At 35.9% G+C, this 20499-nt stretch overlaps 1 protein-coding gene, 2 long non-coding RNA genes and 1 other non-coding gene across 5 annotated transcripts; 1 reads left to right on the top strand and 3 right to left on the bottom strand.

The window, feature by feature from the left end:
- Positions 1-710: 710 nt before the first annotated feature.
- On the bottom strand, positions 711-3202 carry LOC106397825. The gene is made up of 6 exons (XR_007323378.1): positions 2122-3202; positions 1634-2037; positions 1448-1555; positions 1243-1394; positions 1088-1154; positions 711-1010 (listed from the first exon to the last, which is right to left on the bottom strand). It is a non-coding gene; the product is annotated as an uncharacterized LOC106397825 (long non-coding RNA).
- Positions 3203-7675: 4473 nt separating this feature from the next.
- Positions 7676-7762, bottom strand: LOC125588191. Its single transcript, XR_007324584.1, has one exon. It is a non-coding gene; the product is annotated as a small nucleolar RNA R160 (small nucleolar RNA).
- An 830-nt stretch (positions 7763-8592) lies between these two features.
- On the bottom strand, positions 8593-11654 carry LOC106401080 (phosphatidylinositol 4-kinase gamma 5). 2 transcript variants are annotated; one of them, XM_013841517.3, is made up of 2 exons: positions 11371-11654; positions 8593-10990 (listed from the first exon to the last, which is right to left on the bottom strand). In XM_013841517.3, exon 2 carries the CDS (start codon positions 10841-10843, stop codon positions 8978-8980), a length of 1866 nt encoding a protein of 621 aa, XP_013696971.1. In that variant the 5' UTR covers positions 10844-10990; positions 11371-11654; the 3' UTR covers positions 8593-8977. The 2 variants fall into 2 exon arrangements, with proteins under 2 accessions (XP_013696971.1, XP_013696972.1); XM_013841518.3 differs by having other exon boundaries at positions 8593-10929; positions 11371-11557.
- Positions 11655-11884: 230 nt separating this feature from the next.
- On the top strand, positions 11885-13980 carry LOC125586851. The gene is made up of 2 exons (XR_007323380.1): positions 11885-12839; positions 13778-13980. It is a non-coding gene; the product is annotated as an uncharacterized LOC125586851 (long non-coding RNA).
- The last annotated feature ends 6519 nt before the right edge of the window (positions 13981-20499 follow it).

Raw genomic sequence — 20499 nt, 5'->3', positions numbered from 1 at the left:
TCTCTAAAAATCTAATTTTCTCTTTTTTGATTATTTCACAAATAAGTCCTATAATTAAATTTCTTGCAGACTCAGACCTAAAAAAAAAAACAGTCCCACTTAACATAGGTTTATAAGTCAGAAATTGTTGTTAAACTTTAAAATTTGTAAATTTATATATTCACCTAAGATTACAGCATTTAAATTTTAAGGAAACTTTTGGAAACTTAGATTTTAATTTTTGTTTTACTCTTCTTTCTATGAGTAAAGTGGGTGTTTAATTTCAGTTTTATATTGTTTGTTATCTTTACATCATTAAGTATATTGTAAGATTATATTTAGGAATATGACTTGGACCAGCACTACATATCTCTCGAGCTTCTCTTCTGCTTGTCTCTGACTCTTATTGTAGAAACACATAATATTAGTCTCGAGATAAATAAACCTTCTGATCAAGCAAAACCATGTCTACAGCATAAAGTCTCCCCCATTCTTCATGTTGCCTAATTGGATGGGGAAATATAGCTGACAATGGTTACACATCATCGTTGAGAAAAGTCGGGAACAACGGGACATCATCTTTGAGAAAAGTCGGCAACAACGGGACTGTATGTAATGTTATAAAAATGTCTAGATAATATCATACTATCGTTGAGAGTTATTGCAATAGATTATTCAAATATGAGTAATAGATTAGATATCAAAAGATAAAAGCGGTTTAGTAGATTAGATTTTTGGTGGCAAAAAGAAAATGTTAAGTATAACAAATAAAATCATTGTTTACAATTTTTAAAAATCAAAATTGTAAATCCAAACACAATGACAAAATCAGAGCACAAACAAAATTTTATGCCTGAAGTTTTTAGTACGTGTAAGTAAAGATAGGCAACAATGTCATGGGAGAGACCAAGGTAAGAAGCAATATCAAAACTTCATACATATACTAAAAAGAGCCTTCTCTAGAAGATCTTATGGTTTGGCCTTAATCTTTCCCTTGCCAGGAAACTTCCTTTTGAGCATCTACAACTTCTCTGTAGAAGAAAGAAAAGACAGTATCTTGAAAAACGATAGGAAAAAAAACAAAACATAATGAGGGTTTCAAACAAACCTGAACTCATCACTGATCTCTTTGCTTTACTCCTTCGTAAAAAGGCATTGGCTGCCTCAACAAATCTCTGTAGTATCATTGATAACTCAGTGAATTATAATGTTTCAGCGTTCAAAGTCAACTGCTTTTTGTAATAGAAGTGAGATGATTTTTACCTGTAGGAAACAAAGAGCAACACCTTCACGGAAACAACATCTTTTAGACCAATCAGGTTTTAGTTCTCTGCAGACGTTAGCATCATATAAGGCATGTTCAGCTTGCCCTAACCGCAACCAGCAGAGGCTTCCGTTTCAGAAGAAGGTATGATCTGTGGGGTCAAATCCATAAAACATTTTTATCTTGAAAACAAAAGCCACTCACTTCATTCTTCTTGACTGTATCCCCTCTCTCTTCCAGGAGCCTAGTCGAACATCATCACATGTTCCTTTCCTCCTCGCAAGAGCTGTGCTGCTCCAATTTCTCCACCAGCTGAGATACGGAAACAACATGGATCAGAGAACTGAAATGCTAATTTAAAACCCTAAAACGTGGGTGTAAATCTATTACTTTTTCCGGTGGGAAAAGTGACTTTGGACTATAATTCGAGATCCCACCAAGATCCGAGCAGCCGTCATTTCCTCCAATCCTCTGTCTCTCTCGATGTTGACTCTAAGGTCACCAAGAACAAATGTTCTAGTGACATCTCATGTCAGAGAGAGTAAAGACACGAGTGTGTTATACGTTTTCCTACGCCTCTTTTTCTTATTTTTCCGACACACCTAAGGGTCCTGCATGATGAGGCAGAGCTTCGTGTCCGTGAGAGGTATTGGGGCCTCGTACTGGTTCCACTGCTTTGTTTGGCTCAGACTTTAGTGTGGGAAGTAGCCATGACATGAAAATCCTTTGTGCCTGGAGGAACTATCTCCTCCTAACCTCTTTCATCGGATCATGAATGTGATGAGATTTTCCTCCTGTTGCCGACACGAATCCAATAAACCGTAAATACCAAAACATAACTGGTAGAGAAAGTAAAGTAAGGTAAGGAATGGACATACGTGGTGCACCACCGTGGACTTGTTGGCCAATTTGGCCTACGTTGTAATCTTCAGCATCCGGGGATGAAAAAAATAGTTTAGATCCCAATATGGGTAATCTTTAGTATTTTCAGTGCGTGTCCAGTTGATAAGGAGCAATTTATTACACCTCTTCGTTTTATGAGATAACCCAGAGAGTATGTCTTTAGACAGACAAAAAACAACACTCTAGTAAAAAAAAAAAAACTAAAAAAGACAAAGACACTAAGAAGAATGAATCAAATACATACAAATATCAGAAGTTTCCTAGTAAAAAAAGAAACTAAAAAAGACAAAGACACTAAGAACCATGGACGCATGAGCTTTTATATATATAATCTTGTCTCTTATTGCAAACATCAAAAAGAATAGCCGGTGAGGTTTGTGGTGGTTCAGTCATATTTGAGCTGCTAAACTGAGCCAAGAGATAGCCTCTAGATACAATCATACAATGCAATTTAAATATATAGAAAATACTCAAATAATTTATGCCATTAGCACTGCAATATATAAAACATAAGACATAACAGAGTTCAGAGCTCTTCTAGCATGCCTAAAGGGATTTGCTGACTAAACAGAATCATAATTTTCATCCAGGATGAAAAGAAAGGAATTATAAATCCAGCATCATACCTGTGACCACCAGACATGCAATCTAATTATATGCCAGTCTGAATTCTCAATCCAGCGTCGAAGCATAGGGAAAATGAACATGATAGCCGTCAGCACATTTGGGAGCAAGCAAAGAGCGACAGCCAAGATATGGAGCGGGGGAACCCCTTTAACGTCTCGTGGAAGGAATGATATCCATTGCTTCAGCATCCCAGGAGCAGAAGAATTGGACTGGGCATCGCAAAGCGGTAAGACTACACACCAAGCGAGACTTACAGCGATCTTGAGAATATTTCTCAAAATTTCAGTAAATTTCCATCTGTGGAAACCCGGGAAGTTTAAGATAATATCCAAGATACCTAGAATAGAAGGAAGAAACAATGTAATCGTTATTTCCTAGATAAGTAACAAAATGATGAAACAGAGGAACTCCAAACAGGGAAAGTTTTGTCGCAACATTGAGGGTGACGTACTCTGGAGGAAGCGTAGAAAAGCTGTTGTAATGAAGATACTGGAGAGAGATCTCCATCATCACGCATTGGCCAGCCGAGATAGAAGCAATCTGGAGACCTATTTAACAGTGATGTGCAAATGTCACAAAAAAAAAATTAAGATTTCCCAACCAAGTAAATATTCAATTTACAGACTTTGAGTTTTACCGTACCAAAAATATTCATACAGATCATCATAGTTGGACCAATCTGAGTGAGCGGCCTTGCTAGTGGCATTCTTACTTGCTTCCCATTTCATGGAAAAGAGAACTATGGAGTATAGAAGGTCAAGATTATTAAGATGTCATAAACCTATCATTTAAACATTTACCTTTCCAGCAGAAAGGCCTCATCATCTCCACCGTAAGAAGGCTTGATATTTTTTCCAGTAACGATGCTGACATTTCCAGCCAGGAGACAATGGAGTTCATAAGCCATCTGAGAATAAAAAGCAGGTAAATATTGATGAATTCTTGTGTTTGACTAATCATATCAGCTAAAAAGGATTTAAAAACCCATATACAGTATCTTCTGCTGTTGTATATCTTCAGCACCTTGAGAAAGCCTTCGCATAAATTAAATGAGTGAATTTTTATTAAGAGTATAAACATCATTCAAAAAAGTGTCTCATTCAATCCATTTGTGAAAATAAAATGTTGCCTGGTACCTTAAACTATGTTTACGTCCTAAAAATTTGCACCAGTTCTTGTAGTTCTTAAAGAACTTTGTCTTGACGGCATCAACGGCTCTATCGTCGAGCTGCATCGATACATTAATTAACACAAAACTCCATTGCTTAAAAGTGTTAACAGATAAATATGTATCTTTTTATTGATGGAATATTGAGATAATGCTGTGGTGTTTTACTCATCAGTAGTGTCAGTGGGTCTAGGTGAGTGGAGGGAAGTATCGAAGGTACCTTATTCAGAAACTCTGGCCTGGGAGTCAACCTTATATGATTATCAGCAAGTAAACAAACCAGATGCTCCCATTGGTTTCTGACATTGTCTCTCTGTTAAAATCAGAGAAATAATAAGTAGGAAATATAGTTCACAGGTTCAACATAAATTCATTAGGTCGTCTTGCGTTGCCAAGGTAACTGAAATTATTACAGGTGAAGGAGCAAAAAAGACTAAAGAATACACAATCCTACCCTAGCATCAGCGTTGCCAAGGTATCTGAAATTATTACATGTGCAAAGGAGCAAAATTACCTTTTCGTTTTTAGCAGGAGCTTTTGAAGATTTGCCATATACATTTTTTTTTCTTGAAGAAAGCTAAGTCTTTTAGTTTCATCTTTCAATGACTGCAGAATAGGAAGAAAAATATTCAACTTATACACGCTTCCTAGCAAAAAGCTACATTCATTAAGATGTTGTGTATATACCTCTTAATTATTTCCTTGTCTGGTAAGATATTTCTTTTATTCAGTCTCAAACTCAAAATCGATCTCCTGCATACAAATATAAAGAACAGTTCTCAGTTTTTCTGAAACCCACAAACCAATATAGTGTTTTGAGATTCTAAACTAACAAAGGTACTACGTGCTGATTAGGCTGGTACCCTACGCAGCGACCTCCAGCTTGATCCTAGCAGCTCTAAGCCAATAAAGGTCCCACCTTTCGCAATGTTTTTGGCCTCCCAGAAATGGATTTTGGTCCGAGCGAAACTTCGGAGGCAGGAGACTTACCGGTGGATTTTGTGGTCGTAATTGTAGCTTCGTTAGTGATAGTTTTCGATTTGGGCTTGATCCAGGGTTTAGATGAAGCGGCTTATATCGTAGGAGAATCTACGGGAGATGGAACAAAACCGTGAAGAAGAGATTAAATAACAACTTTGATTGATGAGGAGGGTTTCACAGTAGCGGTGATTGCTAGAGAACGGAGATGGTAAAGAAGAATGAAGAGTCAGATGGACACAGCTGCGTGACATGTCAAAATATAATCTTTTGATTGAATGAATTTTTAATCCGACGTGGCACATCTTAGAAGCCTTCATATATCTCTTTTAATATAGGTTAGATTACTTGTTAAAAAAATAACACTAAATTTTAAAAACTGAATTTAAATCACATTGAATAATACTAGAATTTAAAATTATCATTCGAATAACAAGGGATTATGTTTAGATTAAGCTCTATTAAAATAGATGATCGAGTAACACCCCCTTACTTTTTGTGAATTTTTCAGATAGACTTAGAGTGAAGTTTTTAGATAAATTTTGTTAGTAAAAATCAATTGGTTACACAATTTTGATAAAGATAAAATTATCTAGATATGTAAGAACATCTTATATTATGAAACATGTCTATGAATTTAACAAGTATTTTTTGTTTTGTCCTTCATCTTAAGAGAAAATTAAAATGACAAAAAATCCAGTTGGGTTTTACCTTTCAATACAATGAGAGAGGAAGAAAAAGCTGCAACGTTTTTATAGACAGTAAGAGGATTGGAAGAGGAGTATTAAAGGAATGAAGAAGAGGAACAGCTCTTAACCTGCTTAAGTAAATGCTTCTTTTATTCCTTCTGGACTGATGAGGTGTGTCTCTTCTGATTTCCACCTCAAAAGCTGATCTTTAATATTTAAGATAGCTTCTGATACATAAGAGAGAGTATAGAGAAGTTAAAACTTACCCTTTCATATGATTAACAAGAGCAGAGAAAGGATGAGTTAAACTTATGAGCTCCCTAATGACAGAGCTCAGAAGGATGATTCTTGTTTTGTGGGTATTGATGTGTCCTTACTCTAGACTAGATTACGGTTTGTTAAGGAAACAATATATTTGTGTAAGGAAAAGTACAGATAATGAATAAGGCACTAACCTTCCTTGATATATATATATATGGAGTTGCTTTGTCTGGTAGTACTTCAATTGAGTGAAAAAATGGTGCTAGGGTTGCCATGTGGTGGGTGAATCTTAAACCTTCTCTTCAAATTATATGAGGCTTCTTATAGGCTCCGGCTTTTCCTGATACTTGGAAAAAATAAACATATTTATTGATGATGGAAGAGCAAAACCAAAGAGAGAGAGAGAGACAGATTCTATATCAGAGAGTAAATTGGTGAAGTAGATTGAGACTGAACCTGTTCTGATTTCTTTTAACAAAGAGACTGTAGCTGGCAACTTTCTAGAAGAGGAACGGTGATGTTATTCTCAGGTTACTTTCGACTTTTGTCTAATATGCAATCCATCATAATGCACGTAAGCAGTAAACAGCTGGATGAAAATGAAAGATGGACCCACAAAACGTGAGATATATGAGAAAATGTTGCTTGGTAAATGCATACAACACTGAACTTGGCCTACGAATTTCACCTTTACAAAGACCGAAGGACCAGACTAGTTCAGCCCTAAGAGCACCATTATCGCAGGTTATAAAGGAGTTTCTAATGGCGTGGATCCCACAAAAGTGGCAATAATCGGTTACAAAAATCACGAATGAAGAAATGATTGTGGTGAATATTTTGCACTGTTCGCGGGTTCCACCGACATATGGTGGTCCACGATTGGTTCATTTCTTAATTTTTTTTAATCAGATAAAAAAAAAATTAAGAAACCGGATAATGATAGTTCTCAAAGACGAAGAACCAAGCAGTTGTGTCAACAAAAATAGCATGTGCACGTTCCATTCATAGTTGTCATTGTGACAACAACAGTGGACTTAGAACACCAAATAACCACCAATCACTATTTCTTTGCAAACCAGTATCTCGGCCTAACGCTGATATTACAAAACAAAACTAAGTTGAAAAGCTTCTCTGTCAGAAAAGTCACGTCTTCAAGAAATCAGGTCAATAACTAACTATATTTGGGTTTACATATTCACAAGAGAGTTATCTGTGATAGGGCCATGGGAGAGCACTATAGATGTGGAACCATCACTCCCAAATTCGTCTTATCCCCAGTTTGGCTTACAAGTTTTACTCTTAACATTCTCCAACAGATTATTTTGTTGTTATTATTTCTTATCCCTCGTCTCGGTTTGGTTAGTGTCCTATTTTGGGGTTAACACAATCATACATATTTTATTCCAAAGCTTTGCCAACACATTTCAGACTCAAAACCATTTTGGTTTTGCTCGTTACTCTACCATCTCCTTTAGGTCAAATTTTAATGTGGTCATTTCAGTTTCTCAGATGCTTTTGAATTCAAAAGCCCATTCTGTCCCTACAAGAATCAAGATATAGAATCCACACGTAAAACAAATGTTCTTCAAAAGTTAAAAGCCATATATCAAAGCAAAATGCTTAATATGAACAACAATAACTAGTTGAAAAGGTTAATATAGCACCATGCTCGTGTAGTCTGAAGCATTAAATCAGCTATAAACAGACTATGATTTTCTTAGGTGCCAATTCAATCATGATGATTTGGATGAACAAAAACTAGTTTTATTCCCTTCAAATAAAGATAGAACTTTGAAGAGAAAGCAGAGCAATTCAGAGAACTTTGAAGGTATGTAATATAAAATCCACATGAATTTTGAATTCAGAGGCTATTTATATTCTCATCATAATACTTTTGCTTCCTCCCAATACCAGTAAACAAAACCATTAAATTACAAAACCAGCCGCACGAGATCTAAATACATATTGGCCTACACGCATATTCTGGAGAAAGTTCAAAGCTATTGAACATCAGCAAAGAAGCTCAAGTGCCAATATATATATATAGCACCAAAACAGTACCCTTTTCTCGATTTTGTTACGATGCTCGTATTACCGGAAGTACAAACAAAAAAAAAATTAAAACTTTATGAGGACAAAACCAACAAATCAACAAACTTTGCTATACCATCCTAATCCTAAAAATGTAGAAAGACCCCATAATCTATAAACCCTTGACAACTCAGCAAACTTTGAGGGTGATTTCCGTTGATGCTAGAAGTAGCGGTTGTGTGCACTTTATAAGAAGACAACCGCAACCGGGTAGGTTAACTAGTACGAACCGGGTCGGGTTTTTCGATCCAGACTCTAAAATGGATACTCGGCCCATAAGATTTTTGTGTGCTCCGGATCCTAACCTTTCCTATGCACCTGGATAAGATCAACATTTTTCCTTTGTCGGCTTTCATTATTTCCACGAGACTTGAGATAAAAGGTTGGAACCAAAGACCAAAATCGTCACACCTCTTATGACCAACCTAGTTCTACTTGGCAACCAAAAAGAATCTCCGTTTGATCAACGGCCAGAACAGGAAGCTAGATGTGCTATGCTCGCTAACATTTAAAAACACATGAGCTTAAAAAATAAGTAAATCATTGACGATTAAAAATTTGAATGAGAGTAATGTCGACAAGAGCAGTGAACGGAACATGAGCCTCGTCGAAGATGATGATTAACTTCACTGTTTAACTTTTAAACAAAGCTTTCATTTTCATCCATTTTTCTTTCTTAATGTACAAAGTGATTTATAAAACATAAGAGGGTCTAAATGCTTTAAACGAGACAGTACGGTAGAAACCAACAAGACCCTGAGGGTTTTAGAAGTTTTTAAAAAGAATGAAAAAAAGACACAGTGACTAAATTCTCTCTTCAACTCTCGACTCTCCTCCACACTAAAAGCTGACATCAACCCAATATTTACACTAAAATCCATACCACTCTTCTCATACTTGACCATCCTTTTCCACCAGTTCAGTTTTAAGCCAAACCCTTTACTAACACAATCCTTTATTCTTCTTCTTCTTCTTCTTCTTCTTCTTCTTCTTCTTCTTCTTCAGTCTCTTGACATCTCAAAACTGACACGAAGTTCCCAGCCTCTGCCTCAGATTCTGTCCTAAAGTTATGGCCTTGCGCTTTGCAAATGCTGGACAAAGCAGCTCTTGATACTTCTCCAGGAAAATCTTCCACTCCTCTTCACTCATGTCCGAGAGCTTCACAAAGCTTGTGCTTGCTGGGATCTGCTCTTCTGCACTCCTGTGTCCAGACGAAGCATACCCGCTCTCTGCTCTCGCTCCTGGGTGTTTCTGATACTTCTGGCTCTTTTCACCAAGAAGAGTGCTTTTCAAAGACATTGAAAGCTTGCTAACTGCCGCCATTTTCTCTGGAATAGCTATCTCATTCACTTCCTTCTCTTCTTCCTCTTCCTCTGTTGTCTCTTCCACCTTTGAGAGATGACTACGAGCATTACCAAGAGTAAATCCAAGTGGGGATGTGATGTTCTCCTCACAATCCAAATCGAACTGGAACTCAACATCACCGCCCAAGTCTGATCTTGGAGACTCAGCTTCCTTCTCTCCTACCAAACTCCTAGCCTCAAGACACACCACTTCAATCTCACTAGGCTCCTCGTCTCCAGCACGAACCTCTCGAGTCATCATCTCACCAATCTCAGCCAAACATAGACCATAAGCAGCAGCTTCCTTAAGTAAAATCGTACATAGAACTAGAACTCTGAGACTAGCCTCTCGTACCATCGGAAGCTCCCTTCTCAACATCTCACAATCTTTAAAAGGATCAAGATTCGCTATGTACTTCAGCTCGTCTTCTGAGAACGGGATCGACGCCTGTGGCCAATGAATCCACTCAAAGTAAGGATCCTCCAGAGTCTCCGGCAAGCAAAGACCATGATCAATCGGAATAAGCTCCACTTGGCCAAACATCCCCACACCATCCAGCTTCCTATTCCTAACCAGAAGGTTCCCTGAGTGCCTATCCGTATTCAAGATTCTAATGTCAAGAATCCCTATACGGTGCACAGCCGAAACAGGGAAGCTGGACGTTCCATGCTCGCTAGCATCGTAGTCATGAGATATAAACTGCTGCAAAGAAGCAATCTTGCTCACCAACACCTTCTCCATACGCTTACTCGCCTTCACTCCATTGTTAACATTAAATATAGAATGAGAAATCTTCACGAGAGCAGTGGGAGGAACATTTGCAAAACCATCCTTGTCAAGAAGATACGCCGCGACTTCTCTGTAACCTGTCTCCCCAACACGCACAGAGCGTTTCAACCCAGGCTGTCCAAGCGCCTTACCAACAAAGCCTTTAGGGTTGTTAGGAGCAAATGGCTCCTCATCAGTTGGTTTAACAATCGCAACGCTATCACCACGGCTGTTCTTGAAGAAGTAGACTCCTCCAAGACCGCTATTGACAGCAACAGGATCAATCCCTCTCTTCAACGCTTTTGTAATATCCTTCGCCATCTGCCTCACAAAGGACGAACAAACCGAGTTCCCAAGAATCTCAATAGAACTGGACTCATCTCTACCGTGCTGAAGATCAGCTCTCATGGGAGAAAGGCATGGAGTCGATGAACTCCGGTGAAAGTTGTTCCGAGTTAGTAGCAGAGGAGAATCATTCCTGACTGATGTAAGATCATTATTAAGCACCAAATCCCCAAAGGTCAAAGAGCTTTCATCCGTAGGGAAGTTGAGAGCAACCTGCAGCTTCCTTTTAACAGTGTGCGCGTTATCACTGCGATCCAGCTCCAACCCCAGAACACAACCAGTCTCCGTTTGGACAAAAACACGCCTGCGTCCAACGGGAGGCTTCATCCCCATCTTGTTAAACTCGTAGAACTCCCCGGTCAAGGGGCTCTTTAGAAGAGAAACTGCCATATGTGTCTGAATAAGACTGTTGAGCTTACGGGACATGAATGTGGAGAACAAGCCAAAGAAGTCACAGCCTCTAAGATGGCTTCAAAAGAAAGTCCCTTGCTTAAATCCAAAGACCAATCAACCTAAACAAGACGAGCTTCCATAGTTAAAGTCCAGATGACAGGAGCATAACAACAAAACAATCTGCAAATAAAGATATTGAATTGAGAGTGAGTAATAAACACACAAAAATCAAAACTTTATGCAATTAACTAATAGAGAATCATCTAAAACTAGCAAATATAAACACATGTTGGTGTGTCTTCTTTTTACAAGAGAGCATTAATTGCAAAAAGGAACCGTAAAAGAAAACATTAGCGTGTATAATACAAAAACAATCTAACATCCGAGATTAACCATGCATGATTGGCTCTTTTTTATGAATCAAAAGAGGTAAAAGGATCCAACTTGAAATGGCATATACACTAATTGAAATCTTTAGGACCTAGAAATCGAATCAAATAACAACGAAGAGCAAGAGCAACACAATCTACAAAACAAGGAAGCTAAAAGAAGACTCTCACCAAACGAAAATGACGCGACGGCGAGGAGAGGGAGAGGAAGGGATAATGAGCTTAGGTGAAACAGCCAGCCGAGAGAAGGAGCTCGACAACGAATACTGCAGAGGAGATTAAAAAAAAAGCCAACTCGTTCTGAGTCGACTCAGGAAGGTCTCTCGCTTTGAAGCTGTTCTTTCTCGTCTTGTTCCTATCTCTTTCGCTTCGTCATCACTTACACAGACATTTTAACCTCTCCACACCGCTTAACCCGAGGGTTAAAAACTAACCACGGTTAAATACAAAAGAATAAAAATAAAAAATTCGATTGAAAATCAGCTGAGTAATATAATTCGAAGCGTCTAGAACGGACGATCGCAGCCGTCGAAATAATGTTGGCGAAGTGAGGAACGTACGATGAGAGAGAACCGGGCTAAGAAAACAGAGGATGATGACGTGTGCATTTACGATTAGAGCTTTGACGTGGCTGGGTCAAACTTCTCAGTTAGTTGAGTTACCATAATTGCCCTTATCGACAAAGACTAATTTTAGTTTTTCTAATTTTGGAAAGACTTGTCATGCAATACAAGTGTGTGTGATCGTCCTACGTATATGAAGTGTATAATCGATATGGTTTAATACAAGATCATAATCATAATCTTGGATCACTTTAAAGTTAGAAACACAATCATCTAATAACTCCATGATCAGGTTATAGACAACTGTACGTAGTAATATGATTATAATCATTGAAAAGCGAATATTTATTTGATATTCACATTTTATAGTTATCTTGGCATGCTGTCCAAAATGTGTCCGACAAATCAACTTAGTTTATACAATTTTACTACAATGTTAACATTTGCATTCATCTTCCATTAGGATCACATACAAGCTCGCGAGTTAGGTCTTGGGTTTTCAGATCGAAGAGGGATGATCCATCGTATGGAATGTTATCGTATGTGTCAAGTGAACATGTCATTTGTATAAACATGAAATGGTAGACGTAGGCATCCATACATCTTTAGATGCCATATTACTAGGCATGTTATTGTGCATTTTGCCTTCTATATTTAGGGATGTTAATATGGGCTTTTGCCAATAGGGTTAGCCCGGCCCGCAACTATTTTCTTAACCCAAAACCCGTTTTGTTTTGTGTGGGTTAAAATAGGGCCGGCTAAAATAAAACGCGGGTTAGCCCTAAGCCCGTTATGTTTTTTTTTTATGAAAACAAACACTATTAACACGACGTCGTTTTGATTTTTCTTCAACGCCGTCTCTTTTTTCCAGAAACGAGAAAAGAGAGAAACAAAGAGGATCGCAACGTGAACCCTAGAATCTGAACGAAGCTGCTCAAATTCAAATCCGATAACACGACGTCCTCATCAAGTTCTGCTGCTCCTGGATTGATTTCAACGAACACACCAACCCTAGAGATCGATTTCGAAGAGCGTCGTCGGGGTTGTATCCGTCTTCTCCAATAAGCATTCTGTGAGGTACGTTCTTCTAGTTTTGTTCTGGGTTTGTTGAAATCGATCTCTAGAGTTTGTGGGTTTGTTGAAAATCTGAGACTGATGTTATGATCTTTATGATACTAGACTACTAGTAAACTGTATCTTGCTGTCTTGTGATACTGTGATTCTTTTAAGCTAATGGCGAGATGATAAAGCTTTTTGAACTGATGGATTGTTGTAGAATTGAGATTGTCTCTTTTTTGGAAAGAACGTTTTAGCTCTTTGTGAACTTTCTGTTAGTCAACTAATCACTTGTTTGAAACAGTCTGTAACTTTGATTGAACTTGTGATTGCAAAGCTTTTTCCCTGATTGACTGTAAATACTCTGTTTTAGCAACTTGAATGTGTTCTCTTATAGCTCATTATCTTTGTGGTTTGCTTCTCTGTTATATCAAGCATTTGGTAACTTCTGTAACTTGAGTTTTAGTTGTTTAGCTTTGTTTTGGACAAAAAAAGCTTTTATGAATTGTACAGATTCTTGATACAGGTAACTTAGTTGTAAGAAGCTCCACGAGCTTTTATGAATTGTACAGATTCTTGATACAGGTAATCTATATGACAAAAAAAGCTTTAATGAATTTTCTTAGCTAGCAGAATATGCTGAACCATTGGTCTCAAGGCTTTAGACAAGTTGAATCTCGTTAGTTGTGTATGAGCGTTGTGGTTTTCTAGATAGCTTTATGTTGTGGATCTCTGAAATAGTCTGTAGCTTTGTTTGAACTTCCATGATAGCTTTATGTTGGTCTCAAGGCTTTAGACAAGTTGAATCTCGTTAGTTGTGTATGAGCGTTGTGGTTTTCTAGATAGCTTTATGTTGTGGATCTCTGAAATAGTCTGAAATAGTCTGTAGCGTTGTGGTTTTCTAGATAGCTTTATATAAATGTGTTCTTTGACTTCATTGAGTGATTATGTTGTTGCAGAGTGTAGTTCGTTGAGAGCAAATGTTGGAGCAACGTGTTGGAGTTTTGAAGACTTGGAGTCTTGGAAGAGTGCACCTTTGAGTTTTTACTTTTATGCTAAACATTATACAATTATGAATAAAAATTTATAAACTTTGGGTTTTAATTTCATGATAAACATTTACACTTATAAAATAAAAAGAACTTAAGCTTTGGTTTTCTAATTTCATATTTAATTAAAGACAAAAATTGATATAAAAGAATTGTTGATTTGTAAGATAAAAAATTAATGGGCTAACCCTGTACCAGTCCTAACCCTTAACTAAAAATAGGGTTAAAACAGGGTTGGGTTAAAACAGGGCTGGGCTTATATTACACAAATGAGGGTTAGGCCCTAGCCCGCAAATTAACATCCCTATCTATATTAGCCCTCTATACTAGCCCTGTTCATTTTGTAAACGCTGGCGGCAGCGGCAGCGATAGAAAAATACACCTTTACCATTAAAAATGCATCGCCGGTGCTGCAATACCAACTTACTTTTTCAGTCGCTGCGATAAGCGGCCATAACTAAATTTGACGCTGATACAGCGACCACAACCTCTCATTTTTGTGTCTTCCTCAATTTGCTAGCGACTGAATTAACTTTTAAATCCATTCAATTTGTTTCCATTGACGATTCAATTTGTTTCCATTGACGTGTTATTTTCTTGCCGCTACCGCTAGTCGCAGTGACCAAGAAAAGAACCAATAGAATTGTGTTATTTCATAGGGGTTTTCGCCAAAACTAACCCACAACTTGATTTTAATCCCAAACCTATACCCAAACTTGAATCAAATACAAAACTAACCTAAAAGCCTAGTGAAATTACAGCTCAACCCCTTGTGACCAAACAAAAAAATAGAAGCCATTTTTACGAATATAGCCCCAGTAAATCGTCTGAGTCGTCTGAGATGTTGGAAGTCGTCTGGACGACTGAAGTTTAAGTCGTCTGGTACCAGTTTATTTTAAAAATAATTTATAAATCTTGTAAAAAAATATTTTGATTCGTGAAAAATAAAAATCAAGTAATTATAAACAGTTTTAAGTGATATAAATTAAGATATGATAAAATTGATTTGTTTTGAAGATAGATGAATGGAAGTAGTGAATCATGAAATACTTTGGTTTAGGAGTTTGGCAAACATATGTTGTAGTATTGTATGTTTTGTTAGGGTTAGATTTTGGAAAACTAAAATGTTTTTTTCAAAAATTAGTTTTCACCTATATGTGTTTATTTATGTGTATAGTAAACACTTTTCAAGTTTGATTTGATTTTATGAAGTCTTTAATTAGATAATTAAGTTTAGGGGTTATGTTTAGGGTGTGGACGACTTATATTTCAGTCGTCTGTTGAATAATTTACTCGGACGACGTATATTTTAGTCGTCTGTTGAATAATTTACTCGGACGACTTACATTTCAGTCGTCTGGTGAAGAAATTAAAACAGATGACTTACATGTAAGTCGTCCAAATATTCCCGCCTAAAATTTTTTAAAAAAATTATTTTCCCGCTTAAATAATTTAAACCAGACGACTTACTTGTAAGTCGTCTGGAAAGTCTTCTATTTTAGTTTTCCGCTAAAAATATTAAACTCTTCTGGACGACTTACATGTAAATCGTCTGTTTTAATTTCTTCACCAGACGACTGAAATGTAAGTCGTCCAGGAAGTCGTCTGAGTAAAAAATATTTAATCTAATTGGATTTTTTGTCTCCCTATATAAAGAAAAATTTACACATTCTCTCTCCTCCTCTCAAATGGCTGCAACAAAAATGTAATGTTCATCATTCTAAAACTCTCCAACCTCTCTTTAATCCCTTTGACTTGAAAACACCAAACTTTATATGAATTTTTCAGTTTTGTCTCATGTATTTCTTACTAAAATAGATATGTATTTTTGTGTGTTCTATAAATGTAGATTTATCTAATCTTCCACTCATTTTCTCTATTTTTAAGTCATTTGAACGTTTTTGGATATGCAGGTTTTTTAGATCTGGATTTGATATGCAGGTTTTTCAGATCTGGAAGACTTCTTGGACGACTTACCTGTTAGTAGTCTGGAAGTCGTCTGGACTTCTTGGAAGTCTTCTGACAAAGTCGTCTGGACTTCCAGGAAGTCGTCTGGACTTCCAGGAAGTCGTCTGGACTTCCAGGAAGTCGTCTGGACTTCCAGGAAGTCGTCTGGACTTCCAGGAAGTCGTCTGGACTTCCAGGAAGTCGTCTGAACTTCATGGAAGTCTTCTGACGAAGTCTCCCTTTCATAATAGATCTGAGCATTTTGGTAAGTTCTTAAGTCTGATTTTTCTTCATTTGGGAACTTCTTGTTGTATAAAGTTCTTACTTTTTTCCCAAACTAAAACTCTCCAAACCCACTCTAATCTCTTTGACTTGAAAACACCAAACTTTATATGAATTTTCCAGTTTTGTCTCATGTCTTTCTTACTAATCTATCTTTTTTGCAGGTTTTTAATTAGATGGTACTCATCTTCCACTAATTTAAAGGTAGATCTATTATTTTTAGATATGTATTTTTGTGTGTTCTGTAAAGGTAGATTTATCTAATTTTTCACTCATTTTTTCTGTTTTTAAGCCATTTGAACGTTTTTGGATATGCAGGTTTTTCAGATCTGGATTTAATATGCAGGTTTTTCAGATCTGGAAGACTTCTGGGACGACTTACCTGTTAGTCGTCTGGAAGTCGTCTGGAAGTCGTCTGGACTTCTTGGAAGTCTTCTGACAAAGTCGTCTGGACTTCCTGTAAAGTCATCTGGACTTCCTGTAAAGTCGCCTGGAAGTCGTCTGAACTTCCTAAAAGTCTTCTGACAAAGTCGTCTGAACTTCTTGGAAGTCGTCTGGACTTCTTAGAAGTCATCTGGACTTCTTAAAAGTCTTGTGGTCTTGTCTACTCAAGTGGAATCCAAGCTTGTCTTTGTAGAGGAATGATCTATAATAGTTTTGTTTGTGGTCTGTTTTGTGAATTGCATGTCTACTCTTTTAGTTGTGAATTTTTTGTAAAATCAGTAATAATGTTTTCCAAGATGTATTAAATGTGCTAACAATGTGTTTACACATTTACAAATCAATGAAATAATAGACTTCAGTAGCCTTTTTCTTATCTTTGGATCTCTCATATGCAATAATAAACTCCAATGGCCTATTTCTCATCTTAATAAACAAGAATGTTGGTAGCTTTATATTGATACAATATTTTAAGAAGTATTTTAACCCTTCTTCCAACTCATAACAATAGTCATCATTATTGTCTATAACAATAATACTTAAGAGATGGAAACAAACAATAGTAACTAGTCAAAGCATATCATATTTTATTATAAGTTTACGTTGAAAAACTTAGTCAAATTTAGTAAAACTAAGGGAGAGAACATATTTTGTAAATATGAGTTTTACATATCTTGAAGTTACTTATCACTCTAAAAAATACAAGTTATTCAAAAACTAACGTAGAAGACTTAAAAACTAGCGGAGAAGACGCGGACGACTTCAGTCTAAGTTGTCCAGACGACTAAACTATACGTCGTCTGTTCAACACAGAGGTTATTTTTGCAATTGACTTTGAAATCGTTTATTTCCGACGACTGAAAAATAAGTCGTCTACTATTGTTTGACTAAAAAAAACTCCAAAAAAGCTAGACGACTTACATTTCAGTCGTCATAGGTTAGTTTTGCATTTGACTGGATAATTTCAGAAGTTTGACTTTTCTGGACGACTTACATTTCAGTCGTCTAGTGAAAATTAAAATAATAATATTTTTTTTAAAGTAGACGACTTACAGTTAAGTCGTCATAGGTTAGTTTTGCAATTGAAAAAAAAAGCTTCAAGATTTAATTATATACAGACGACTTATAATTCAGTCGTCCACGAGACGACTGAAATGTAAGTCGTCCATGATTTACGAGGTTTGACCAGAATCTCAGAAAAAAATCCTGGACGACTTACAAGTAAGTCGTCTCGTGGACGACTGAAGTATAAGTCGTCTGTGTATAATTAAATTTTGAAGTTTTTTTTTTCAATTGCAAAACTAACCTATGACGACTTAACTGTAAGTCGTCTACTTTTAAAAAAATATTATTATTTTAATTTTCGCCAGACGACTGAAATGTAAGTCGTCTGGGGAAGTCAAACTTCTGAAATTATCCAGTCAAATGCAAAACTAACCTATGACGACTGAAATGTAAGTCGTCTAGGTTCTTTGGAAATTTTTTTGAAACCAAACAAAAACAGACGACTTAACTTTCAGTCGTCTCAGGTTACAGATTTCAAAGTCAATTGCAAAAATAACCTCTGCGTTGACCAGACGACTTCCAGGTAAGTTGTCTACAGCCAGACGACTTCCCAAGTAAGTCGTCTGACGAACTGATCTGGAAAAAAACTCGATGTCATACCTTAAATTGGTGAGATAAGTTCCTTAGCATACATAAGGCTTCTCCAAGCACACAGAATCACAAACGAAAGTAACCCACCCAGAATCGTTAGCTTCTATGACTCTATGAACCATAAAAAATTTAGAATCAAAATCTTGGGTTTTTTTAGCTCATTGTGGAGAGAAAGTGAGATATATGTTGTGTTTAGTTCACAAGAATGGAAAAAGAAGAAGGGTAAATTGATTTTGGGAGCATTAAGAGCTTCAAATTGGTTGTTCATGGTGGTTGTGGTATTGATGACAATGGCAATCTTGTAATTACTTGAAGATGATGAGGGTGAGAGAGTAAAAATGTCATTTTCGAAAAAAAAAGAAAAAAAAAATTGATGGCATTTTCGTAAATTATATGAACTTGTGGGGTGAATAGGGCAAAACCAATTTTCAAAAAAAAAGGAGGTTAGTTTTGTGTTTGACTTTAATTTACAGGTCAATTCTGCAAAAAGCCCTATTTCATATTTGATATTTTTTTAAAAAGGAAACAAAATATTGTCAAATTATATTATCTTTTTAAAATTAAAAGGTAAAAAAAAATAAATAAAAAATAGTAATAATTACAAAAAAAATATTTTTAACGTCGTCAGCAAAACATTAAACTCTAAATCCTAATCCCTAAACCCTAAATCCTAAACTCTAAACCCTTGGGTAAACCCTAAACTCTAGGATAAATCTTAAACTCTAAGATAAATCTTAAACTCTAAATCAAAATCACTAAACACGAAAACATTCAAGGGTTTAGGGTTTAGAATTTAGGGTTTAGAGTTTTAGGGTTTAGTGTTTTTATTTAGAGTTTAGGATTTATCCAAGGGTTTAGGGTTTACCCAAGGGTTTAGAGTTTATCCAAGGGTTTAGGGTTTACCCAAGAGTTTAGGTTTACCCAAGGGTTTAGGGTTTAGGATTTAGGGTTTAGAGATTAGTATTTAGGGTTTAGGGATTAAGATTTAGGGTTTATGAATTAGGATTTAGGGTTTAGTATTTTGCTGACGACGTTAAAAATATTTTTTTAATTCTTTTTTCTGTAGCTGCTACTTTTTTTTTTACTTTTTTATTTTAAAAACATAATATAACTTGATAATATTTTGTTTCCTTTTTTAAAAGATAACGAATTTGAAATAATGAAATCCTATTGGCTGGTGAATCTAGAGGTTAACCCAAGAATAACTCGAAAAGAACAAGGCTAATATATATGACTTATTTTTGGGTTCACCCCTAGAATGAACCTCTAGGTTCACTAACCAATAGGATTGTGTTATTTTATATTTGATATCTTTTATAAAAAGAAACAAAATATTGTCAAATTATATTATCTTTTTAAAATTAAAAGATAAAAATAAATAAATAAAAAATAGTAGTAATTACAAAAAAAAAAAATATTTTTAACGTCGTCAGCAAAACATTAAACCCTAAATCCTAATCTCTAAACCTTAAATCCTAAACCCTAAACCCTTGGGTAAATCCTAAACCCTAGGATAAATTTTAAACTCTAGGATAAATTTTAAACTCTAAATCAAAATCACTAAACACTAAAACACTCAAGGGTTTAGGGTTTAAGATTTAGGGTTTAGAGTTTCAGGGTTTAGTGTTTTTATTTAGAGTTTAGGATTTATCCAAGGGTTTATGGTTTACCAAGGGTTTAGAGTTTACCCAAAGGTTTAGAGTTTACCCAAGGGTTTAGGATTTAGGGTTTAGGGATTAGGATTTAGGGTTTAGTATTTTGCTGATGACGTTAAATTTTTTTTTAATTTTTTTTTCTGTAACTGCTATTTTTTTTTTACTTTTTTATTTTAAAAACATAATATAACTTGATAATATTTTGTTTCCTTTTTTAAAAGATATCAAATTTGAAATAAAGAAATCTTATTGGCTGTCGCCCCCAAGAATAACTCAATATATATAGGGGTAAATGAGTTAAGCTTCTCTAGTTTGCTTTTCACATAATATACGAGTGAAATCCAATGTCTTACAGTAAACTAGTTACCAAAACCAGTTTTTTGGTTCAGTAATTCAAAAGACCCATCTATAGTTGGGGGAGTTCAGTACTATCGATATCTTAGAAGGCAAGAATCATGTCTTTCACAAATTCTTGATTTAACATACGAGTCACTGGCGAGACAATTATCCAAATTAATTAAAAAGGGGGTGTATTCAATATAACAGGTGATTTGAGGTGATCATTTCAATAAGTTGCAGAGATTTAGGTGATTTTGTTAAACCACTCTATAATATAATCTAAAACCATGGAATTTGAGTTTTAATTTTTTT

This window comes from Brassica napus, chromosome C5, assembly GCF_020379485.1.
Source record: "Brassica napus cultivar Da-Ae chromosome C5, Da-Ae, whole genome shotgun sequence".
Classification (NCBI taxonomy): domain Eukaryota; kingdom Viridiplantae; phylum Streptophyta; class Magnoliopsida; order Brassicales; family Brassicaceae; genus Brassica; species Brassica napus.
The sequence above is the reverse complement of the archived record's forward strand: the minus strand, read 5'-3'. Positions and strand labels throughout refer to the sequence as shown.

What these genes read in the sequence shown, in the direction of transcription:
- LOC106401080 (XM_013841517.3), bottom strand. Translation starts at nt 10,843, where the DNA reads ATGTCCCGTAAGCTCAACAGTCTTATTCAGACACATATGGCAGTTTCT.